Below are 21,104 nucleotides of genomic sequence, written 5' to 3'. Positions count from 1 at the left end.
TGAAGATGTAAGAGGTGAAATAAAGAAATTTCTAGAAACAAATAAAAATAAAGATATAGCAAACCTCTGGGACACTTTGGAGGCAGTATTAAGAGGAAAATTTATAGCATTGAGTGCTCACATAAGAAAAACAGAAAATCTTCAAATAAATACCCTAACCACACTCCTTAAAGCCCTTGAAAAGCAGGAACAATTGAACCCTAAAGCCAGTAGAAGACAGGAAATTATTAAAATTAGAGCAGAAGTTAACAAAAAGAGAATAAACAATACATAAAATCAACAAAACCAAAAGCTGATTTCTTGAAAAATTAACTAGATAAACCACTAGCAAACCTAAACAAAAAAGAGAGAATCAAACAAAATTATGAAGATAAGAGATGAAAAAGGAGACATCACAGCTGACAGTGCAGAAATACAGAGGATTATCAAAAATTACTTTGAAAATCTATACTTCAACAAAATGGAAAATCTGGAGGAAATATACAATGTTCTAGATAAATACAACCTTCCTAATCTAAGTCAAGAAGACATAGAAAACTTATACCAACCAATAGAAATCAAAGAGATTGAAACAGCAATAAAAACATTACCATAAAAGAAAATCCCAGGACCAGATGGTTTCCCAAGTGAATTTTATAAAACTTTTATAGAAGAGCTTATCCTGATACTCCTCAATCTATTTCTTGAAATAGAGAGAAATGGGACTCTCCCAAATACATTCTATGACCAGAATCACATTAATACCAAAACCAAATAAAGGCAGTCAAGGAAGGAAACTACAGGCCTATATGTTTGATGAACTTGGATGCAAAATTGCTATAAAAAATACTAGTAACACGCATTCAAAACCACATCAAGAAAATCATACACTATGACCAGGTAGGGTTCATCCCAGGGATGCAAGGCTGGCTCAACATATGAAAATCAAAACATGTAATTCACCATATAAACAGAATCAAAGACAAAAATCATATGATCATTTGAATAGATTCTGGAAAAGCATTTGATAAAATTCAAAACCATTTATGATAAAAACACTGCAGAGAATTGGAATAGAAGGAACATATCTCAACATCATTAAGGCAATCTACAATAAGCCTACTGCCAACATCATATTAAATGCAGAAAAACTTCAAGAATTCCCCCTAAAAACAGGAATGAGACAAGGATGTCCATTAATACCACTTCTCTTCAATATAGTACTAGAGAGTCAGCCAGAGCAGTAAGGCAAGAAAAGAAATCAAAGGAATACAAATAGAAAAAGAACAAAACATTCACTATTCGCAGACAATATGATACTATATTTAGAAAACCCAACAAACTCAACCAAAAGGTTTATACAACTGATCAACAAATTCAGCAAAGTATCTGGATACAAAATCAATCTTAAAAAATCAGAAGCTTTCCTGTACACCAAAAATAAATCCACTAAAAAAGAGATTCAGTAAACACTTCCACTCAGGATCTCTCCCCAAAATTAAAATACTTAGGAATAAACTTAACCAAGGAGGTAAAAGATCTCTACAAGTAAAATTTTTAAACATTGAAAAAAGAAATCAAAGAAGATCTTAGAGGATGGAAAGATCTTCCATGTTCATAGATTGGCAGAAGAAATATTAAAATGGCCATCCTTCAAAAAGTGATCTACAGATTCAATGCAATGCCCATTAAACTACCAAGATCATTTTTCACAGACATAGAAAAATAGTCCTTAAATTTATTTGGAATAACAAAATGCCCAGAATAGCCAAGGTAGTTCTCAGCAAAAAAAAAAAAAAAAAAAAAAAAACAGGAGGAATCACAATACCTGACTTTAAACTATACTACAAAACCATTGTAATGAAAACAGCATGGTACTGGCCTAAAAACAGATTCATAGACCAGTGGAGCAGAATAGAAGACCCAGAAACTAGTCCACAAATTTTCAGCCAATTGATTTTTGACAAAGGGGCCAAAAACATACACTGGAAAAAAGATAGCCTGTTCAACAAACGGTGTTGGCAAAACTGGTTATCCATAAGCAGAAAATTGGAAATTAATCCCACTTTCTCACCCTGCACAAGAGTCAATTCAAGATGGATCAAAGACTTGGAAATCAAACCAGAGACCTGGAAGCTCCTTGAAGAGGGCATAGGTCCAACACTGCAACACATAGGCACAGGTAAATACTTTCTCAACAAGACCCCAATGGCACAATAAATTAAAAGGAGAATCACCACATGGGATTTCATGAAACTGAAGAGCTTCTCTTCAGCAAAGGAAACTGTCAAGAACTTTAACCGAGAGCCAAGAGAATGGGAGAAGATTTTCACCACCTACCCCTCTGATAGAGGACTAATATATAGAATATACAGAGAACTCAAGAAACTCAACACTAAAAAACAAAGTATGCAATAACACAATTGGCATGCAAACTAAATAGACATTTCATGAAAGAAGAAATTCAAATGTCCAATAGATGCATGAAAAAATGTTCAGCATCATTGGTAATCAGAAATATGTAAATCAAAACTTCCCTGAGATTTCACCTAACTTTAACTAGAATGGCAATCATTGAAAACACAAACAACAAATGCTGATGAGGATGTGAAGAAGTGGAAACTCTAAAACATTGCTGTTGTGATTGCAAATTCGTGCAACCACTTTGGAAAACAGTATGGAGAATCTTCAGAAGAATGGAAACAAATCTACCATTTGATCCAGCAATACCACTTCTGGGTATCTACCCCAAAGAAAAGAAACCAAACTACCAAACTAGTGCATGTGTATCTATGTTCATAGCTGCACAATTTACCATAGCCAGACTATGGAACCAACCAAGATGTCCTTCAACAGATGAATGGATTACAAAACTGTGGGATATATACACAATGGAATTTTACACAGCCATAAAAAACCTCAGTTACATCATTTTCAGGGAAATGGATGGAACTGGAGGACATTATGCTAAGTGAGATTAGTCAGTCACATAAAATAAGAAATCAGACACTTTCCCTAATATGTGAAAGCTAAGGAGAAATGGGTCATAGGAGGTACTCTAGAGGAAAATGGAAATCCAAAGAGGAGCAAACAAGACAACCTAAATGAGGGGATGGGAAGTGGGAAGAAGAAAACTCTCTAAAATACACAATGTACTTAAACATATCAAAGTCAGCCACTAAGTCAAGCAAGAGAAGAAGGGATGGGGAGAGAATGGGGTGTGAATTGAGTAGGGGTTAAATCAGTAATGTGTACATGTATGTACACACATGTTTTTTACCCCAATATGATATATGAATATAATGCACCAATACAAAATTTTTAAAAAAATTAACAGAGTTTAAAATAATAACATAGAAGCTGGGTGTGATGGTGCATGCTTTTACTCTCAGTACTTGGGATGCTGAGATACTAATATCTCAGGTTAAAGGCCAGCCTAAAAAACTTAGTGAGACACTATCTCAATATAAAATAATAGAAAAAGTCTCAAATTTAGAATATTAATGGATTAAATCCCCAAAACAATAATAATAATAATAATAAATAATAATAATGATGATATAAAAATAATGGAAATAATTTTCAGAAGCTGATACCTACAAATAAACAACTCTTCTACTATTTCTTCTCTGTTTATACAGGATAACATTACACAAAATTTGAATTTTATCATACCAGTTTTGGTCAGATGCTTAGATATAGTCCTCTTTCATATATCTAAACAAAACTAGCTACCTTGCATTTATGACCATAGGGTTCAATTGATTTCTCCCATAACCACATATATGGAATCAAAGAGAAAGGGTTTGATGCTTCTTTGTATCTTCTTCTGGGGCCAGTGTCAGTAGTGATTTTATAATCCCATATAAGCAATATTGAACAGAAAGCTGGAATAATTTTGTATTGTATTTTTGCAGACACCTCATAATTCATGTTTTGCCTTAGCATAAAAGTTTGTTTTTGCAAAAAGTGGCCCAAATTCCAGGATTTAACTAAAAATCATCATTATTATTTAATAGTAGTAGTAGTAAACAATTATAATCTTTTATATCTTTCTAGTAGAAAATACTGTATTATATTAAATGATAAAGGTGTTCTTGTGATTTATTAATATAAATAAAACATTATAAATATAAAACAAAACAAATGTCATCTTAAGTACAAATCTAAGCAAATGGAAAAGTCTTAAGCCATGAAAGAGCTCGGAAAACCACAGCTACCTGGAAAGCAGTGACTCTTGAACAACTTTTACTAGATAGACAGATCACATAAATCAATCTGGGTATAGGTAAGTCATGTTATAGAATATATTAAATATATCAATATAGGATTTTTCCTTTCCCTGGAGGTGGTGACCCCTTCATCCTTCTAGGCCTAAAGAGGGGTTGTCTCTATGCTGCGGGAATGCTGCCCACACCCTGGGGCCCAGGGTATTTGGAAGATACTTATACAGCCCAATCAGAGCATTAATTTCATTGCCAGATTTAAAAAAAAAAGAATTTTTACAGAATGGACCAGATCTTCATGATTTTGTATCTGGAAATCTTGCAGACAAGAGCACCTTGGATGAATATAAAGGAAACTTAAAACACCAGAAAGGAGAAAGGTTAAAACTACCTTTATGGCTAAAGAAAGAGATTCCCATGGGGAACAATTATTTTAAACTGAAAAATACATTGCGGAATTTAAATCTATATACAGTAGGTGAGGAAGCTCAATATCCCAATATTGGAGAGTGCTGGGGAGGCGGAGAATATACTACCACTGCAGCCACCATCATGCTCATGGGTGACACATGTACAAAGGTACAGATTTTGTTCTGTTAATACAGCAAGAAACCCACCTCCCCTGGATGCCAAGGAGCCCTACAACTTTGCAAAGGTGATTGCAGAGTGGGGCCTGGATTACATGACCTCCATGGATCAAATTGATATACCTGATGGAGGAGCAGAGCACATTGCAAACACTGTGTCATACCTAAAGGAAAGGAATTCAAAAATTTTTGTGGAATGCCTCACACCCGATTTCTGAAGAGATCTTAAAACAATAGAAAGAGTTGCTTTGTAAGGATTAGATGTGTATGCACATAATATAGAAACAGTTCCAGAATTACAAATGAAATTTCATGATCCTCGGGCCAATTTTGACCAGTTTCTACATGTCAAAACATGACAGGGAGGTTCAGCTGGATGTTATTTCTAAAACATCAATAATGTTGGGTTTAGGCAAAAGCTATGAGCAAGTATATGCAACAATGAAAGTGCTTTGTGAAGCAGATGTGGACTGTTTGACTTTACAACAATATATGCAGCCAACAAAGCACCAACTGAAGATTGAAGAATATGTTACTCCTGAAAAGTTTAAATACTGGGAAAAGGTAGGAAGTGAACTGGGATTCCGTTATACTGCAAGCAGCACTTTGGTGTGTTCTTTATATAAAGTAGGAGTTCCAATATGTGGTTCACCGTAAAGGACATGCATTCCTCAGAGAAGCCCTGGACGCCAGATTTTGGTTTAATATCTGATTGGGACAACTTAAGGGACATTTCCAGCCATGACTTCCTATCTAGAATAGAGGAGAGAGAGTGGATAACAGCAGAATTAGAAGCAAGATGACAAGGAGGTGCACGCCACACAAGAAAAGTGATTTTTGGAAGAACAACCCAGAAGGAATTAGAGAAAAGACCGTGTCAGCCGCACATGCTGGGGACTCTTAACAACATACCTTGTAAGAAAAATGATCCAGACATGTTGAAGGGAGCCCAGCAGCACAAGGCTGGAAGCCCAGCCACACATCCTGGGGAACTCAGTGTGCCTGGCCGCCACGCTCCTCTATGCTGTGCTGGGGTTTGCATTGCGCTCTGAACAGCAGATCCTGTTCTGCACAATGAGTCTGTGTGCCTCAGCTCTTGGAGGGGGGATAAAAGTCATTTCTACTGAGTGCTTGATCTCACAACCTCTTCAAAACACACATACTGTTTTCTCTTATTAAAGAAAAAATATTGGAGAGGGGCCAAGATGGCAGTGGTAGCATCCAGAATTCAGGAGATGCAGACAAATTCTCTCCAATTCACCTGGAAATTTTGAAAAAAAAAATCCCCATGAAGGGGTACTGATCCTGCCCCACATGGTTAAGAATTCTGGGCATCATCATGTAAGGAATAAGCCCAGAGGGGAACCAGGGGTAAAGTGGTGGCAGCAGTGGTGGTGGTGGTGGTGGTGATGGAAGCTAGTATTTGGGAGAGGCAGAATTCTGATCCAACCCATCCTGATATTCTGAAGAAATTGACCCAAAGGTAGAATGCTACTGCTGTGCATGCTCAGGAATTCTGGACAACACGCAGTGTGGGGAAAGTGTTTGGGAGAGAATTGAGATGGTGGAGGCAGTGGCAATGGCAGCATCCAGTATTCAGGAGAGGCAGAAATCTGATTCAATCCACCTTGATCTTTTGAAGAAATAGCCCCAAAGGTAGAATGCTACCACCACACATGCTCAGGAATTTGGGACAACATGCCATGTAAATAAGGTGCTCAGAAGAGAACCTAGATGGCTGTGGCAGCAGCAGTGGTGGTCAGTATTTGGTAGAGACAGAGATTCAATCCAATCCACCTCATAATTTTAAATAAATGTCCTTTATAGAGGTCTTTTACATCTTTGGTTAGGTTTATTTCTAGGTATTTTATTCATTTAGAGGTTATAGTAAATGGAATAGTTTTCTTTATTTCCTTTGTTGTGGATTCATTATTGGCATAAAGAAAAGCAACTGATTTCTTTAGGTTGATTTTGTATTCTGCAACTTTGCAGAATTGGTTAATCAGCTCCAGAAATCTTTTGGTTTAATTCATTGGATCTTGTAGATAAAGAATGATATAATCTGCAAATAAAGATAGTTTTAGCTCCTCTCTTCTTATTTGAATTCCTTTGATTTCCTTTTCTTGTCTTATTGCTGTGGCAAGTGTCTCAAGAACTATATTGAAAAGGAGAGGTGATAATGGGCATCCTTGTCTTGTGCCTGATTTTAAAGGGAATTCTTGCAGTTTTTCTCCATTCAATAAGATGTTGGCTTTGGGTTTATTGTATATAGCCACTATGGAGATCAATATGGATATTCCTTAGAAAACTTGGAATAGATCCACCATTTGATCCAGCTATACCACTCCTGGGTATCTTTACAAAGGGGTTGAAATCAGAGAACTACGTTAACATATGCATACTCATGTTCATAGCAGCACAGTTCATAATAGCCAAACTATGGAACCAACTGAGTTCTTCATCAACAGATGAGTGGATTGCAAAATTATGAAAAATACACACAATGGAATTTTATTTGGCTATAAAAAATAAAATAATAGCATTTGCAAGAAGATGGAAGGAACTAGAGAACATTATGTTAAGTGAGATTAGTCAAGCACAGAAAGAGAAGGGACATATGTTTTCTCTAATATGTTCAAGCTAGGGAGTAGTGGTAATACCAGAGGCATTCCAGATGATGGAGGGGAAATCTCAGCAAAGTTTGAATGGAAGGAAAGGAGAGGAAGAAAGCTGAGGTTGTTCGATGGAGGAACTATATAGGAAAATGTGTAATAACATAAATACAACATGATTAACCTGGGCACTCTCTATTGGGGGGATAGGGAAAGGGAGGGGGAAGGGCATGAAATACAATGTAAATGTGCACCACTCTCAATATGTTCCACTTATAAAAAAAATAAAAACTAAATTAAAAATAAATAAATAAATATCCTTAAAGGTATACTGCTACTGCTGTACATGCTTGGGAATTCTGGAAAACAAACTGTGGGAAAGGTGTTCAGGAGAGAACCAAGATGGCAGTGGCAGCAGCGGTGGTGGTGGTGACCAGAATTTTGAGGGGCAGACAGATCAAGTCCAGTCCACCTTGAACTTTTGAGAAAATCTCCCCAAAAGTAGACTGCTCCTACGACACATGCTTGGAAATTCTGGACAACATGCTAAGTGGTAAAAAGGGTTTGGGGGTTTCAGAGGGAGCCCTGCATAGCTGGGATGGGCGGCCATGCTGGGTGTTCTGGGAGTCATCAGCCTTTATGGCCACAGTGCTCCTTTGCAAAGTGTGGGAGGCCAGAGTGCATGTGGAGCAGCAGAGCCTGCTCTCTGAAGTGAAGCTATGGACCTCTGCCTTTGGAGGGAAGATAAAATTCATTGACACTAGGTATTTGGGGGGTCCCAGATTTCACAAAAGGCATGTACTCCTCTCTCACATTAAAAAAAAATCAAAGAATGCCAACTCTGGTGGCACATGCTTGTAATTACTGTGCTTGGGGGGAGGGGCTAAGTCAGGAGGATAACACAGGTTTGAGTCCAGCCTTGCTGGCTTAAGAGACCCTGTTTCCAAATAAAAATATAAAAAAATAGTTCTCCCAGAATCCCAGAGGTAGAAGGGTTTCCAAGAACCCCAATACCACCAAAAAATAAATAAATAAATAAAATAAAAATAAAAAGAAGAAGAAGAAAAAAAAGGGCACATCTGTAAATGACCTGCTCATAGTGACAGAGACCAGAGCCTGATGCACAGCAAGGCCAGTGCTGGGGCCTCTGAGGCCAGGATAGGAACCTGTCATGCAATGAGGCCTATGCTGAGGCTAGTGAGGCCAGAATAGGAGCCTGCCTTAAGGCGAGGCTGGTGCCAGAGCCAACAAAGCCAGGATCAGAGCCTGCCATGAGGCATGACCAGTGCTGGGGCCTCCGAGGCCAGGATCGGAGCCTGCCATGTGGTGAGGCTATCCCTGGAGCAAGTGAGGGTGGGATAGGAGCTTGCCTTAAGGCAAGGCCAGTGCTGAGGCCTCTGAGGCTGGTATCAGAGTCATCTGGGTGGCCAGACTGGTGCTGGGGCCTTCAGTAGTGGGATCAGAACTTTCAATGCAGCATACACAGAGAAATGTCAAAAAAAATAAAAAATCAGATGCTTTCGCTAATATGCAAAAACTAGCTAAAAATGGGTGATAGGAGGAAATCTAGTTGAAGAAAGGGCCCTATGGTGGAGCAATTAAGGTGACCAATCAGAGGGGGTGAAATGGGGCATGATGGAATCTCTTTCAAACACATGATGTATATAAACAAATATATCAAAGTTAATCACTAAATCAAGCATGGGATTGAGGGAGGGGGAGGGAATGGGATGGAGATTGGATAAAGGCTAATTGGATGATGTGTGCTTGGATATCCTCACAAGTCTTGTATAGAATCGTGATGTGTGACTACAGTGCACCAATAACAATATATTTTTAAATATTTTAAAATATCAATATATTTAATGTTATATGCTACAGTTATTTTATATTGTTTAATACAATGATATGTTTTATACGAGCCATTTTATGCTAGATAATCTGGTAAAGTCTATAGTCAAATTAATCTGTTTAGGACATAAAAAATTAAGCTAAAAAATCCTGAATTATAACCATAAATTCAACTGTATAGTTATATATAATTCTGACTGACAGAAGAAATATATGAATACTTGCAACTTTATGAATTTTATAGAATGAATGAAATGCATCGACAAAATAATTTTATAATGTATACTTTATATGAGTGTCAAAACATGCAATTATATTTCATTGAATTTGTAATAGAGAAATATGGGATTTTAAGTTAATTTTATTCTTACTAAAATGTTGACATATTTATTTTAGTTTATATAGGTGCAACATATTAAAAAAACATATCCTTATTCAGTCAGGAAAAGCACTGTTACTTTATTTTACTTTGAGGAAACCAAATGCTACTAGTTTTTAAATATCAGTTCTATATATTTTTTTAATATAGGAGATTGAACTCAGGTTCATTCCAGCTCTGATCTACACACCCAGGTCTATTTTATTTTATTTTATTTTATTTTATATTTATTTTATTTTATCTTATCTTATTTTATATTATTTTATTTTATTTTTATTTTTATTATTTTGAAAGAGGGTCTTACTAATTTGCAGAAGGGGTTGCTTGCTAAGTTGTTGAAAATAACCTCAAGTCTGTAATCCTCCTGTCTCAGCCTCTCAAGTCCTAGGGTTTAAAACATGTGTAATAAATCCTGGCTCAAATTTATTAAGTGATGTTTACAATTATGTTTGTAACTTTAAATCTCACTATGATAAATAATTACATTGTACCACTAAAAGTATATATATATATAAAAAAAGACTTAGCGAGATGTGGTGGCAAAGACTGGCAATCCCAGAACTTGGGGGGCTGAGGAACGAGGAACACAGGTTCAAAAAACGCCTTGGAAACTTATTGGATCTGTCTGCAAATTAGTGACACCATGTTTGAAAATAAAAATAGGACTTGGGTTGTAGCTCAGAGGTCATAGATTTCCCCTCGGTTCAATCCCCAGTTACACACACACACACACACACACACACACACACACACACACACACATTATTCGATCTTGCCAGGAGGTTTAACAACCACTTCGGGAGGCCCAGATTTTAATTAAAGGGCAACATAGCAATGAAATAACATTCTTCTGCAACTCTAGGTCTAGAAGGTATTTCGTAAGTTCCTCTTAGATATATTATATTATTATTTAAACTCTATAGGTTTTGAAAAAAATAGAGCTCAAGATCACAGTTCCTGGAATCAAACTATCAACACATGAAAAACTTTTAATGCATCATATTAATTCCCTGTGCCTTAGTGTCTTCACCTGTAAAATAACATTTCAAAAAAAAGTCTATTTAACAAAGCTTTTCCAAGTATTAAATGAATGATATCATGTAAAAAGGTGCTTGTAATGAGTCAGATAATCATGTTTTTAGTCACTGCTCTATACCCTCTTAGTTGAATTCTTTGGACAATACATTTGCTATATCTGGATTCCTTCAACATAGAGTAGTTCTTCATCATCACCATCACCATCATCATCATCATTATTATCTAAAACTTATGAAGAACTTATTATATGCCTACTGTTTAAGGTAGATTTTTTTTGTTTACTGAAGGCTGAGTCCAAGTACATTCTACATCCAAGATATACTCTAGCCCTATTTATATTTTTAAATTTTTCTTTAGTTTGAAACAAGGTCTCTCTATGTTGCTGAGGGTTTTGCTATGTTGATGAAGCTCTTCTAGAACCTGAGATTCTCCTGTCTCAGCCTTTTTAAGGTATTTTAAATACACTATCTTATTTTATCCTAGTAATAGATTTATATATAAATGCAAAATAAAATAAATTTATTTGATTATATCCAAATATGCAGAGATTTCTCTCACAGAGACAAGCCAAACAATCAAATTAAAATAGAGATGAAAAATCAAGATAATTACATACCCCACAAATAACCATTAATTAAATAAAAATAATTGTATATTTTTCTTTCCAAGATAAATATTGATGTATGAATTGCTTAATAATTTTCAACAATATTTTAACCAATTGTCTTAAATTTTATTTAATAGAGATACATTGAGTTTTTGTTAGAACTGAATATTTTTTTCTTTTTACTTAAACTTCCAATATTTTATTTTGCACAGAATTTATTGAATCTTACATAAAACTAAAAAAAAAAAAGATGTACTATATCCAGGAGTTTTAAAACATAGGATGTGAAAATGTTAGAAGACATGTATATTTTAAGAAGAAAGAGCACATTCAAAAGCGACTAGTTCATCATTCTCTAAAATCTTAAAACATCTCCATTAGATGAAACTAAATGTCTGAAACTAAATCTCAGTTAAAAAATAAATTCAAGAGATCTATTATACATTATGATTATTGCATTTTGACAATATATTATACAATCGAAAGTTTCTGAGTAGGTTTTAAATGATCTCATTACTAAAGAGAAGTATGTGAGATAGTGTATGTGTTAGCTTGATTTAGCCATTTCATAATTGATATGTATAGTAATTATCATGCCACACACCATAAATTCATGATTTCATATATACATGAACACATTAAGTGGAAAATGAGAAAAGATCCTTTAGTAATATTTGTAAAGTGAATAAAGTAGAGCTAATAACTGATCCTTTCTCAAAGGAATTCTTTCAAAGTGACTGTTCTAAAATTTCAGTTTCCAAAATGAAAGTTTTTTGACTATTTATGTTTATATATAACTTATAGTCATATACAATATATCTATAAATAAAAGACTGCATGGCACAGCCTAAAGCATTGAGTCTGCATCTTCTTTATGAACTAATAAAAATATTTTAGGCAGAAAAATTTGTTGTGTCAAAAATACTTCAAAAATTGAAAGTACTATATGTTTATCTACAAAACAACTAAGTGTCAATTTTTACTCACTACATCTTAATTCATATATATGAATATTTTTAATGTGAGCCATGGTACATTTTAGTTGGTTTAATGTTGATCAAATGGTGCCCTAAAATTGGGTGTCTAAGGATATATAAAAGGCTAACAATTAGTTTAACTACATATAGCACTGAGAGTTCTCCATGACTATGAAATCTTTTAAAAATATTTTCTGCATCAATCAGTAAATAAACAGAAAGGAAAGAAAATTCTCTAACAGCTTACCTAGTAAAAATAAACTTTGAGCTCCAGCATCTTAAGATGGTTTGCTTGATCCTTTTATTGTAAGGACAATGTAAAATAACAGAGAAACACCACACTCTGAGGGATCAAACTAGGAGTCTTAACTGCAGAAGCCTGTGACCATGAGTGGACTAATGTCTCAAAAAACTTGTGGTCCCAATTAAAATTATAGCCAGTTATTTAAAGGCAAACACTATGTACTATTTCAAAATAGAAAAAGTTGAGGGGACTAGCAGAGCATGGTACAGAAGCCAAAGAAGTGGTTTAAAGTTAATCTTGGGAAACAATCAGAGGAAATGTTTTTGATAGTGAGGTGTACCCGCAATTCTTGAAATGGGGGTGGAGAGTCAGCATGAACTGACCATGATAACATAAATTGAAAAAAATGGGATACAGAGCCACTATAGTTCATTTTAAAACCTTTAATTGAATATTGCTGTAATGTGAAGCCAATCTAGCATTCTATAATCTTGGGAAACTATTTTGACACATAGTTCTTAGTGATTGCTATACTAATGGTACTACAACTTACATCTCTAACTTTAAAGAAATTTTTACTTATTAAAGTTATCCCAATAAGAGGAACATAGAAATAAAAAAGTAAATTTGTATAAAATGCAAACATATTGATGCACTAAATAAATTGTATTTTTAAATATTGAGAAATACTAGTAAAACTTTAAGGTTTAAAATGATATGCACTTGCCGGGCGTGGTGGCGCACGCTTGTAATCCCCGCGCTTGGGAGGCAGAGACAGGAGGATCGCGCAGGTTCGAAGCCAGCCGCACGCGCTGGCTTAGGAGACCCTGTTTCCAAATAAAAATGTAAAAATAGGTCTGGGAGTGTAGCCCGGAGATAGAAGGGCTTCTAGGAACCCCAGTACCACCAAAAAAAAAAAAAAATGATATGCACTTGATGTTCAACATATTGAAATAGTATATGTAGCGCTCCATGTCATCTTAACATAAGCCATAAAGATATTTTGGTCAAGAAAAATATTATATATTGGAAGCTGATAAGGGAGTATTGCAGGTTCACAACCAGCCTCAATTACTAAGTGAGACCTTCTGCAACTTAGTGAAACTGTTTCAATATAAAGAAAAAAAAAATAGGGCAGAGGTTGCATCTTAAAAATAGAATGTCCCTAGGTTCAAGTCCCAATACCTTAAAAATGTATCTTTTTATTAATTTTTAAGAAGATTAAACAGGGGCATTCTATATCTCCATTATGTGAGTTATATGTCCAGTCCTATTTTACTTTTTATTTTGAAGTAGAATCTTGCCAAGTTGTTTGGCCTCAAAACTGCTGTTATCCTATCTCAGCTTCTCAAGTGCTGGGATTACAAATGTATGCCACCAAAATTTTCTAAAAATATAATATAAATATGATTACAACAAAAATCTATTTGTAGTATTTAATATATAAACTATAATACAATATGCATTCAAAAACCTCATAACTATGAACACACATATGTGCATATGTTTGAAACCTTTTTTTTTCCTTCAAATTCATAAAATAATTTTATTGGTACTTTTGTCCTCATAATTTGAGCAGGCTTAACTATAAAAAACATGTCTAGAGCATACCATTTTTATTTCCAATAAATTTTGATTTGTGTTTTTAGAATCCAGAAATATTGAAAATTTAACTCCTAGTATAAATTTTAATAACATTTAGTGTCAAAATCCATGGGAGTTAATATGAAACTATTACCATAAAGTGGTGTAGTCAAATCAGATAACCATTATTTAAATACATGAAAAAAACATAGTAGACTCACATTACCAGTAATAAATCAGTTGAAATTATAATGAAAAACAATACATGTTTATTAATTCATAAATATGTTTAAGTAAATAAATACATAATATTTATGTATTAAAAGAAAGTTTATAAGTCTACCGATGGAGGTAATAGAAGCAGACATATTTGGTGGCTGATTGGGATTATATTAATTGAATGTTAAGTTTCACATTTTCCAGGCGTGGTGGTGCACGCTTGTAATCCCCGTGCTTGGAAGGTGGAGACAGGAGGATTGCACAGGTTCGAAGGCAGCCACGCTGGTTTTAGAGACCCTGTTTCCAAATAAAAATATAAAATATATGTCTAGGAGTGTAGCCTGGAGGTAAAAGGGTTTCCAGGAACCCCAGTGCCACACACACAAAAAAAGTTTCACATTTAATAAATTCCACCTAAATAAATTCTTAAACATTTTGCTTGAATAAAGTACCAAACATATTGAGTAAAAAATGTTGTAATTGTAGAAAAAGTTTAATATGAACAGAAAAAATACTTGGGAAAATTATATGTTGAGTTAAAACTGAAGGGAGTTAATTAAGAAATAAAAACTGAAAAGTTTGAGAGGTTGAGATTTATTAGAAGGGTTTGGAATTGGCCCTCATGATTACAGAGGCTGGTATGTTCCAAGATCTGAGGTACCTAAAGAACCAAGAGAGCCAGTGGTGGAGTTTGCATTTAAAGGCTGCAAGCTCAATACATAAGAGTGGCTTTGATTTGTTCTAGGTCAATAAAGTCCCAGGTAGAAACCTGTGAGGCCCAATCAAAAATTCTCTTTTGCTCAGTTTGATTTCTTAGAATCTCCCCCTCCCTCTACCATAATCATATCTAGTTATTATGTAGCATGAAGTCCATCTTTGATTTGGGTATTTCTGGTGTTCTGAATATACTCTATATTTGGTTGTCCATCTCATTTTCAGTTTTTAGGAAACTCTAAAATTATTTCTCTGCCAGGCGTGGTGGTACACACTTGTAATCTCAAGCATTTGGGAGTCTGAGACTGGAGAATTGAAGTTTGTGGACAGATTCAGCTACTTAGTGAGACCCTTTTAAAATTATTGAGACCCTGTTTCAAAGTAAAGAATAAAAAGTAGGGCAGGGAGTGTATCTCAGAGTTTGAAATTCCCTGGGTTCATCCCCAGATCTACAAAAAAAAAATAATAAAATGAAATAAAATTTCTCTGAGGAAGATTTTAACTCCCTTAGCTTGTACTTCTAGACCTTTTTCTAGGGTTATTATCCCATTTTTTTTTTTTTTTTTTTTTTTTTGGTGGTACTGGGGTTCCTGGAAGCCCTTCTACCTCCGGGCTACACTCCCAGACCTATTTTAACATTTTTATTTGGAAACAGGGTCTCCTAAGCCAGTGCGCACGGCTGGCTTCGAACCTGCGCGATCCTCCTGTCTCTACCTCCCAAGCGCGGGGATTACAAATGTGCGCCACCACGCCCAGCATTATCCCTGATTTTTTGAATATTCTTTTCAAATTGTGTCCTTCGTTTTTTTAGGACCTCTTTTTTAGAGGATTCTAAATTAGGGTATCATTTTCTTTATTGACAAGCTTTTTATAGTCTGTAAACTTTCTGTGATTTTATTTTGATACTCATCGAATATATTCATAATAAAAATTTTGAATTCTTCTGGCATTTTAAAATATCTGTATCAGTTATTTTCATTATTTTGAAGTTGTTCATTGTTTATTGTTTTCTTCTTGGCTTTCTTTGTAATTTTTTCAGGAATTCTTAGATTTGATTTTCTGTGAGAGTCTTATGTATAATGGTTGTGCATTAATAATAGGTTGTATGCTGGGAATATAAATGTGTATCAATGTATCTGTGCCCAGCAATTAGAGTGTAGACTTAACCACCAAGAACTTCTTTCATAAAATATTTTCTGTTACCCGTGACAGCAAGGGGCTGCTTTCTTACTTAAGGGTTTGGAATGCAGAGAAGAATCATATTGTGCTACCAGGAAACCAGAACCTCCCCCATTTTTTTAGGAAGTAAATTTATTTATAATTTTTAACTATTGTATTTATTTAAAACAAAATAACATCTTCAAGCATATATCTTCAAAAAAATTAAGCAACATTTTTTTTTTAATATACTCAAAGTTAGATTCAGCCTAAGCCCTTAAAACCTTTCTGAAAAACCATGGAACAAAATGCCCTCAAGAGATGTTAAATAAGGGGAAAAAACATGGAGCAATTTGCACTTTTCCCCTTGTCAATAAAATCAAGGTAAAGTAAGTTCAGATCTTTGTGAATGAAGTGTTTCTATGTTTAATGCACTTGGAGCTCTGTAAAACTAGAACGACTATCATATATGTTTTATAGATATGTACTTATTTTTAATAATTTAAGGATAATAATTTAAAGATGATTTTCCTGATTTTTTCAAGGGAGAAATAAAGTAAAAAATAATGAGCTCTTTTGCATATGTCTGTGGAAGAATAGAAAACATTTATACTCTGAGAGTTTCAGAAAATTTACTCTACAGAATAATCAGCTTATATACACTATCTGTGAGATTTTTCTTGGCTGGAGTTTTAAATAAAAAAGCTCCTTCAAGATAAGAGCCATATTCATTCTTGTCTAATAGAGGAAGTGCAAAAAAATGTTTTTTTCTTTAGTTGTTCATAACTCTTATATGGTGGTGGGTCCAATAGTTTAAAACATGTATAGCTTCTTGGTACTCAGGTATCTTTGCCTCCTTTCTCAATACAAAACTTTTGAGGCCCATTACTTCCCATGAGCTCAGGAAATTCTCCTATAAGTGGCAGCTTCCAATGACAAACTGAAATAGTAGCATTCTTACTTTATTGTCGAACTCTCACAAACTTCCAAAACCAAACTATTTGCTTGTTGTTTTTGTGTCATGTCTATAAATGGCATTTCTCTGTCAATCTGCCACACCAACATCCTGTATGTCACATAACATAACCTCTATTTTTTTATCAAAGTACTCTAACCACTGAAGGGAAACAACTTCATTAAAACTATCAAGTAAAGCTTTGGTCTGTTTTCATACTTCTCAGGAAAAAAAATGGCATTCTGTCATTAAACCAATATATTCATCTTTGTTTTCCTCCATCACAAGGATATTAGAACATCCCAACTTCAGATCATGTGGGGTAACTTTGTCCAAAATCTCCATGTCAACAGAAAAGTACATTTCTATACCACATTCTTCAATTTTGTTGTCTCTTATCCAAACAAGGTCATTGTAAAATTCAGCATCAATAGATTCCAAATCCTTAATACTAGTTTGTTTTTTTTTTTTTACTTAGCATACACTTATAGAATGATAAAAAGAAACCAGTATCAATACATTTTTTCTGAAATAGTGCCATTAATAATGTGGTCAATGAAAGAGAAGTATGAAAGATGGTATGAATTAGTGGTTGATGCTGTATTTATCTGTAGACAATAGTTGTTTTTTGCATGCATACTCTAATAAGCAATATATTGGGTTCAAAACCTTACATGAAAGCAAGAAAAAAACTTATCCTGCTAGGACACCATAGTCAAATCCTTTCTCTCCTCTAAATAACTAATATAATATTCTCCTCAAATCACAGATATTTAATGGCATAATATTTTGGAAACAATTTGCAAATAATGTCTGCAGAGACATATTAATTTTATGTGACTGGGTAGTGTGTTAGACTGGCACAAATAATGGAAATGAACAAGCATTCAGAAGCTATTTGTGGACTGCCTTTTGTTACAGATGACTTCCCATTTCAAGGATCTTTGAATGTTGTTGTTGTTGTGTTATAATCAACAAAGTACTAACACCTCCTCAAGTATATCCAATTTCCCAGCCTCTGGCAGGGGTTCTTTATTTGGTATGCCTTGCAATCTTGGTTCTTCCCACTGGGTTGTTTTTGTGTTATGATTCACAAAGCAAACCTTGTCTGTGGAATCCACTTTTTTTTTCCCAGCCTGGAAGTAAAGGTCTATAGGTGTCATTTTCTAACACTGAAGCCAAATAGAAGTATCATTGTTTGAATTTTTGCATAGCTCCCTGCAACTGGTTCTGCTGAGATTGCCACTGTTCAAAATTTTGAACAGATTACATGCTAGGCCACTGCCATATTTTTTATTCTGGTGTTATGATCTCTATAATAAATTTTTCATAATCATGAACTCTTCTTTCCCAAACTGGAGGTAAAGGCTGTGGTCTTTCCCATGTAGTAGTTTGAGTATTATGATCTGCGTAATAGGTTCTACCACGAGGTTCATTTCTCTGTTCCCATACTGATGGCAAAAATTCTGTGTTGGAATTTCCAGACTGTTTCTGTACAAATTCCACCCACCTATTTGGCTGCCTTAATTTGTCAAAAGCAAAACTTCTTCCAGAATTAGCCACTGTTCAAAATTTTGAACAGATTACATGCTAGGCCACTGCCATATTTTTTATTCTGGTGTTATGATCTCTATAATAAATTTTTCATAATCATGAACTCTTCTTTCCCAAACTGGAGGTAAAGGCTGTGGTCTTTCCCATGTAGTAGTTTGAGTATTATGATCTGCGTAATAGGTTCTACCACGAGGTTCATTTCTCTGTTCCCATACTGATGGCAAAAATTCTGTGTTGGAATTTCCAGACTGTTTCTGTACAAATTCCACCCACCTATTTGGCTGCCTTAATTTGTCAAAAGCAAAACTTCTTCCAGAATTATAGGACTCAGGGTCAAATATAATCTAACTTCAGATCCCAATTCTGCATTGGCAGAAGAAATACATTCACTGTGTTCTGAGGAAGCCAGTATACCTGTATCTTTTGATTGGAAGGATATTTGATGGTAGTGCTAGTATAATTTGTAGTTAAGGTGGTTTCTTCAGAGGCTACTGCAATATCCATGGCAAACGGATTATTACTGGGTACAAATGAGTATTATTCTCCATTGGCAGTGTCATTAGTACTCTCATATGTGAGTAGTTTGGGACCTGGTGTAATTTTTAGGTCTGGCAGCAACCTGAGAGGGAGAGGAAGGTATGTTTTCACCATACCTACATATGAGCAGCATGAGTTTTGAACAAAGGCATCTGTAGGTACATGATTATATAGTCTATTAGTATTTTCAGCAGCCTATCGGTTAGTTATCCTTGCTGAAGACAAGTTCTCCTTGACTCCATTTACATGTAAGTAATCACCATTGCTGTATTTTCAGCAGAAGATGAGCTGCAATTTGCTAGATTTTCTTGCTTAATCACCAATCCATCAAGCACAACAGTCAATTCACTTGTTTCCACTGTGCCATTTTTATTTTCCAATGCAATTTTAATTGTTCTTTTACTCTTTTCAATTTTCTACTGTGAATTAACAGAGCTTGTTTTAAATATATTGTTGTTATTCTTAATAAAGTGACTGCTTTTAACATATGATGACTCCAAACCTGAAATTCCAAAGTAGCCTGCCGGGTCACATTAACAGTTAGTTGTTCATCTCATTTTGGGTTAATAAACTACTTGATTTTGTTGTTATTTTTTAAATTTCTACAACTAATTCTGTATATATTGCTGTTCCAAACCAGTTTTTTTTTTCAGTTTTGCACTAGAAACAGTTACATGTAACCGTAATCTTCCACTATGGTTATTATCAGTATCAGAACACGATAAAGCAGTGGCCATGTCCCAAAATTCAGCTTAAATAATGTATCAGGAACTGTGCTAGACACTGGGGGTACAAAGATGAGTAAGACACAATTACTTCTTTCAAGTAATGGTAAGGTGACAACCCTGGCTATTGGCTCCACGGTGGGTTCACCCAGGCAGTGATGCCTCCTGCCTCCAGGAGCCAGCACCTTCACCCTTGACCCAAGGTTGCCATACCATCCAAAAGTCAGTCCTGGTAGCTCAGGATGCTCTCAGCCACTTGTATTCTGCACTCCATCCAGACCTCTCCCCATCCCTATCCTGGCCATACACAATGGGTGCCCCACAGAGATGAAGTAAATTTATTTAAACTGGACAGGTAGGAGAATGAATCCGAGGAAAGAAGGTAGAGGGGCCAGGTTCTATATCTCTGGTAAGATGAGACACTCAAATGCATCTACCCACGCAAGTGCCAGACATGTCTTTTGTGGGAAGCAAGTGACAGTGCTGGCACCTTAGTCCACCAGTGTGCAGAGCCTGCCTTCTTTGCTTGGTTAGTGTCTGTGTGTCTTTGAGCCCTGAAACTCTGATTCTGACATGAATCATAAACTGCTAGATGGACTCAGTATGGCCAGTAATTACAGGGATTAGGTCATCAGGCAGCATGCTGATTATGCAGAACTTTCAACAGGTTCTGCTACCATCTGGTGTCCCACACAAGCAGATCAGAACAATCTAATTTATAGAGCTTCCAGTGTCAAAACTAAGGCTGGTCTGACCTTGTTTGGGCAAAAACACTGGAAAATGGCAACTTGTAACAGATTCAGCTCTAGAATAAGCACCAGCTCTGAGACTAAATGAAATGATGTCGCCTTGGATTTCCCTTCATTTCCTACACCCTGTCTGGTTTGTCAATGTTTTCCTGAGCAATGACTTAGGGTTTTTCTAGTTCACAATGGTGCAAAAGTACACTTGCACAGTCATTTGCCTTTTCTCTTTCAGAGGAGTAGTCAATAACTACAAGAGAGTGAACACTTTAGTAAAAGGGTTTTTTGAAACCATTTGGCTCAACTGTAGGCTGGTGGAAATGTTCTGAAGATGTTAAAATCATGTAAGGTTGCCTGGCATTGTGGAGCATGCTTATAATCCCCATGCTTGGGAGGCAGAGACAGGAGGATCATA

The 21,104-nt window shown here is 35.3% G+C and overlaps 1 protein-coding gene and 1 pseudogene across 2 annotated transcripts in view; one reads left to right on the top strand and one right to left on the bottom strand.

The window, feature by feature from the left end:
- LOC308276119 (lipoyl synthase, mitochondrial-like) overlaps window positions 1-5,449 on the top strand; it is a gene marked incomplete at both ends in the record, with an annotated part of 156,624 nt that extends 151,175 nt beyond the window's left edge. Inside the window, 4 exon segments of the mRNA XM_080714707.1 lie at window positions 4,352-4,783; window positions 4,785-4,983; window positions 5,107-5,141; window positions 5,143-5,449. Of these exon segments, the coding sequence (XP_080570833.1) occupies window positions 4,352-4,783; window positions 4,785-4,983; window positions 5,107-5,141; window positions 5,143-5,449 (973 nt within the window).
- Window positions 5,450-16,903: 11,454 nt separating this feature from the next.
- On the bottom strand, window positions 16,904-19,188 carry LOC308276118 (NEDD4-like E3 ubiquitin-protein ligase WWP1; annotated as a pseudogene). Its single transcript has 2 exons — window positions 19,099-19,188; window positions 16,904-18,648 (listed from the first exon to the last, which is right to left on the bottom strand). The product of its transcript is annotated as an NEDD4-like E3 ubiquitin-protein ligase WWP1 (transcript).
- Window positions 19,189-21,104: the final 1,916 nt, after the last annotated feature.

This window comes from Muscardinus avellanarius (genome assembly GCF_963383645.1).
Source record: "Muscardinus avellanarius genome assembly, chromosome: 17".
Classification (NCBI taxonomy): domain Eukaryota; kingdom Metazoa; phylum Chordata; class Mammalia; order Rodentia; family Gliridae; genus Muscardinus; species Muscardinus avellanarius.
Note: the sequence above shows the minus strand (reverse complement) of the source record. Positions and strands in the feature narration are given on the sequence as shown.